At 68.4% G+C, this 4,919-nt stretch overlaps 1 protein-coding gene across 1 annotated transcript; it reads right to left on the bottom strand.

Moving 5' to 3' along the window:
• Positions 1 to 8: 8 nt before the first annotated feature.
• LOC123256013 (collagen alpha-2(I) chain-like) lies at positions 9 to 4,863 on the bottom strand (the record flags this gene model as incomplete). The annotated part of the gene is made up of 15 exons (XM_044684709.1): positions 9 to 62; positions 169 to 222; positions 629 to 682; positions 1,347 to 1,445; positions 1,604 to 1,657; positions 2,180 to 2,278; positions 2,373 to 2,426; positions 2,662 to 2,769; positions 2,866 to 2,919; positions 3,127 to 3,225; positions 3,326 to 3,370; positions 3,463 to 3,561; positions 3,882 to 3,935; positions 4,669 to 4,713; positions 4,810 to 4,863. Coding segments are annotated over 15 exons (1,026 nt in total), but the record flags the coding sequence as incomplete, so codon positions are not given.
• Positions 4,864 to 4,919: the final 56 nt, after the last annotated feature.

Genomic DNA, 4,919 nt, shown 5'->3' on the forward strand with positions numbered 1-4,919 from the left:
GGCCTTACCTGGAAGCCTGGAGGACCGGCGGGACCCTGTTCACCTTTTCCACCTTGGACACCCTGAAAGCCAAAGAGGGGAAACGTCATTTGTTCCGAGCGGGAACGGAGGGAGGAGGAAATGGCCTGCAGAGCCTCGGCCGGGCGGGCAGGCGGGAGCGATACTCACAGCAGGGCCGGGGGGTCCCTGAGCGCCGTTGTTCCCGTCGGGACCGGGAGCGCCCTGTACGGGAGCAGAGACACGCGGTCACTCGAGGGCCGGGAGGGGAAGCCCTGCCCAGGCCCTTCCCAGAAACGCGAGGACCCTCCCTTGGAGGTTCCAGGTGGGGGCAGCGTCCCCGCCCAGCCAGGGCACCCCGAGGAAGGAGCCGGGGCTCCTGGGTGGCCGTAAGAGTTCTGAGCAAAGGGGGCCGGCGGGGAAAGGCCCTGGACAGTGACTTGACTGAACTCCCGGGTCCTCCCAGGCCCAGACCTGCCTCAGCTCCTCGGGCCCCACCAAGCAGCTGCTCTGGAGGCAAAGCCCAGGACTCCAGGCTGCGAGGCCGGGCCCCAGGCGAGGCGGGATCTCTGGGGTTCCTGGGCGCACCCTAAGCCTGGCCCACAGACACCCCTGGGCCCCTCGCACTCACCCGAGCACCCGCAAGACCAGCGTGACCCTTTTCTCCACTCTTGCCAGGATCGCCCTAAAACGGAGGAGGGAAGAGGAATGAGATGCCCGGGACCGCGGGCACCCGGGCAGCGCGGGCAGGCGGACACCCAGGCCTCCGGGCCGCAGAACAAACCCGGCCTGTTGGTTCCCTTCTGCCCTCCGTCCCCTGGCCTGATCCGGGGGGTGGGAAGCTGGCCGGCCTCGTGGCTTCCTGGGGACCTGCAGTGCCGTTCGGAGGCCCAGACTTCCCGAGGGTGGCTTTGAAGGGCCAAGAGAACAGTACGGGGGGGGGGGGTCTGCCCCGGGAGCCTCGGAGGGGGCAAGACACAGAGCTAAAAGCAGGAGGCCTTGGCCGCCTGGCCCCGGCACCACAGAGGGGAGGAGAGCAGAGGCCATCCCGGGCTGGGAAAGGCAGAGATCATCAGCTCAGACGGGCAGAAGCAAGGCCCGATGGCGAGTCACAGTTGTTGGGGCTGAGGCACCGAGAGCGCCCGGGCCCTGGACCGGGGGGCACGTGTGCCATCTTCCCGGAAGGGCATTTGGGAGGCGCCCAGATGCAACGGAGGCCACCGCGAACACGAGGGAAGGCCCTCCCCTACTTCCAACCCTCAGAGCTCTCCTGGCACCGCACCGCCACACGGCACATTTGGGCTGAGTGGATGCACAGTGAAGGAAGGGCACGCTGCTCTCCTACTTACGGTAGGGCCTTTGGGTCCCGGGAAGCCAATGTTACCAGGTTCGCCCCTATTGCCGGCAGGACCCGTGGGGCCGGGTCTGCCATCGGCACCAGGAAGCCCCTAAAAGAGACCCGAGTTCAGGCTGTGGCCGTGGGAGCTTGGAGCCGAGGCCCCCCCAAATGCACCCCGTTTTTCCAGGCGGGGGTGGGGCGCCCTGGCCTTCAGGATGCCGGCCTGAGGGGGGCGGGGCTGCCAGGCTAAGAGCCGGAGGTACTTACGGCGGGGCCTTCTTTACCGGTGGGGCCAGTATTTCCAGGGGAGCCGGGGAGACCCTAGAGGCAGGAGAAGGCGCTTGTGTTAGGGCCTTAGCCTTGGGAGGGAAGCTTCCTCTCTCGCCTAGCTCCTCCCTTGGGGCGATGGAGGGAAAAGGGGCTGGTGGCAAGCTGGGCAGGCCGGGGCTCAGGGCCTCCAGCCTGGACTCGGGCCCGTGCCAAAAAGCTAAGGCGCCCGGTCAGTGCTAGTAGCCGGGACGAGGAGCTGCCGTTTTCACGGGCACCGAGGCCATCCGCCTCCTGGAGAAGGCTGGGGCTCGACGCGGTGGCCCTTCCTCGGGACCGCTGGCACATGGGCTCACAGGACCCGGGAAACAGGGGCTTGGACCACCCCGAGGAGACCAGCCCGGCCAGCCCACCGAGCCGGGGGGCCTCGCCGACGGATCGAGCTTGGCTCTCGGCGGGCCTTGACTTGGGGCGTCCCGCCAGCCCCAGCTGCCATCGGATCCCTGCCCTCCGCCCTGGGCCCTCTTTCTTTTTCTCCTTCCCTTCGGTCAGGGAGGAACGAAGGCTGGAACTTACTCGGGGGCCCATGAGACCAGGCTCGCCTGGCCGGCCGGCATCTCCATTGGGGCCTCTAACTCCGGCAGGTCCGGAGGATCCGCGGTTACCAGGGGGACCCTGTTTAAAGGGGGGCACGAGAGGTGAGGCCTGCAGTGCCTGGCCAAGTCTGCAGAGGGTGGCGGGCTGACGGGGGCTTCCAGGGTCCACCTACCATGCCGCCAGCTCGTCCATCAGCTCCAGGAAGGCCCCGGGATCCAGGGACGCCCTGGCAAGAAGGGAATAAACTGGTCAGGACGCTCCAAAGGCCTGCCTGCCAGGTAAGCCCCCCCAGGCGGAGAGGCCAGCTGCCCCTGGATTTCCAGAGCAATCCCAGAACAAAGGCTCCCGCCCAGGGCCTGGCCACATACCAGGCCCATGAGTCACTCCCTGATTGCAAACAGATGCTTCTGGAGCTTAGGCCAGAAACCCAGTGGAGCCACATTTGGGGCCCGGACACCTACTCGGAGGCCTGGGGGGCCCGCGGGCCCAGTGGAGCCAGGCTCGCCGTTGGGTCCTCTCTTGCCTTCTTCTCCGTTGGGGCCGGGGGGGCCTTGGGGACCAGCAGAGCCCTGTGGCACACAGAGAGAGTCATGGCGTCAGCCTCCGTGGGGAGACGGGAGGGGAGAAGAGCGCCGGCAGGCAGCGGTTAGCGAGCAGCCACTCACCGGCTCCCCCTTGTTTCCGCTTTCTCCTTTGGAACCGGCAGGACCGGGCTCGCCCTGGAAGGGAAGGACACGGGGGTCAGGGGACAGACCTTTGGCCCTGGGGGCCAGCCGGGGCAGACCGGGCGGGCTGCTCCCTCTCCCGGGGCACCGAGGCACGAGGCTGGCCCCAGCAGCCGCCCAGGGCCCCCAGCTGGCAGAGCGTACCAGAGAAAGCCCCGAGAGCGTGGAGAGGCGGGGGGACGCCAGGGCGACGCCACTTACCGCAAGTCCTCTGGGACCAGAGGCACCGGCAGCTCCGGCAGGGCCAGGGATGCCACGAGGACCAGGCAGACCAGGGGCACCGGCGACGCCAGGGAGACCCTGCACACACAACCCGGAAGAGCCGGACGGTCACCCTCCTGATGCCGGCCACTCGGCCCACCAGGGGAAACAGACCGAGAGCCCTACTGGGGACACTCACCGCAGCTCCCTTGGCCCCAGTGAGACCGTTGGCTCCGGGATTCCCCTAGGGAAGAAGGAGCACATCTTGAACCCTGGCTCACAGGCGCCCCAGCCCCCCCCCCCCCGGCCCGGCGCTCCTCCCCGAGGATCACTCACTGCGGGGCCGACGGGGCCGGTCATCCCTGGAAGACCCAGTTCTCCACGAGGCCCGGCGGGGCCGGCGGGGCCAGGGTTGCCGACGGGCCCGAGTTCTCCCTAGATCAGACGCAGAGAGCACAGTGACTGCCAAAGCCTTCTCTGGCCGGAGAGGATTCTGGGGAAGATGCACTCCTGTGCCTCGGACTCGTCTTCCCCTGGGCCCCCCCGGACAGATGCTCCCCGTCTTGGGGTGCCCCGGACCCCCTCGTCTTTAATAGGGGCCGAGCGGGGCCTCTGCCGGGGGGGGGGGTCCGAGGAGCAGACGGGGAAACACCCTAACCAAGTGCTCTGCCTTGAGAACCGGCCCTCGTTCGAGGGCTCCCGAGCAGGACGGCGGCCCAGGAAGGGCGTCCTCACTCACTCACTCACTCACTCACCTTGGGGCCGGGGGCGCCTGGGAAGCCGGGAGGACCAGCGGAGCCGAGGGGGCCCTGCGGACACAAAGGAGGTCAGGCCTGCGCTTCCTGGGGTCGCTGATGCTACCCTTTCTGGCCTAGCCCTAGCGACCCTGATCCAGGAACGAGGGCGCGGCCTGAGAGGACGAAGGAAGGAGAGCAAAGTGGGGGCCCCTGAAGAGCGCGGAGCCCTCGGACAGCAGGGAAGCCCTGGGAGCGTCTGCAGGCCCTGAAAAGCCCGGCCACCCTCGCACTCGGAGCCCCGACTACGCCAACAGGTCCGTCTCCGGGGAAGTGGGCCCGAGGAGGCCGCGCTAGCGGCCAAGGAGAGCGTGGGGTGAGAAGGACGGCAGCCGAGAGCCTCCTCGGCTCGAGGTCCCGCAGCCTCCCGGTGGGTCTCTAACGATGGCCTCTCCCGGCGACGGGTCCCTCGGCCCCCCCGGTTTCCCTCTGGTGGGAGGGCCCTTCCCCCTCCTCCAGGGGAACACGCGGCCGGCCTGGTCCTTCCGGTCGGCCCGTGCAGACTGCATGGGGGGGGGGCCTTCGGACCGTTTGGGTTCTTGCTTTCCGATTCATTGCAGAGACGCAGCACAGAGTTTGGGGAAGCCCCCCCCCCCCCGCCTGCCCCCCCAGCGCCTCCTTTGGACCCAGGTGCGGGTTCAGCTGTCAGCCAGGCTGGTGACTGTGACTAGAACCTTCTAAAAGAGCCCAGGGGCATGCTGGGAACTCGCTCGCCGCCCCTCCCAGCCCCGCGGCCCCCCCCACTCACAGCAGGACCAACAGGGCCGACGCTGCCGTCGCTTCCTCGAGCTCCCTACGGAGAACGTGGAGAGAAGCCGTGAGAACGCAGGCCTGCGGCGGAGCCCCGAAGGCCCAGGGGGGCCCCCAGCCTCCCGGGGGAAGCTCTTACCGCAGGGCCGGGCCCTCCGATCCGTCCTCTCTCTCCGGGAAGGCCTCGGGCTCCCTGGAGGCAGAAGAGGCAAAGGGAAGACTCTGAGTCCTGCTCTCCGGCTCACGGGG

The sequence above is a fragment of the Gracilinanus agilis genome, unplaced genomic scaffold (assembly GCF_016433145.1).
Source record: "Gracilinanus agilis isolate LMUSP501 unplaced genomic scaffold, AgileGrace unplaced_scaffold55285, whole genome shotgun sequence".
NCBI lineage: Eukaryota > Metazoa > Chordata > Mammalia > Didelphimorphia > Didelphidae > Gracilinanus > Gracilinanus agilis.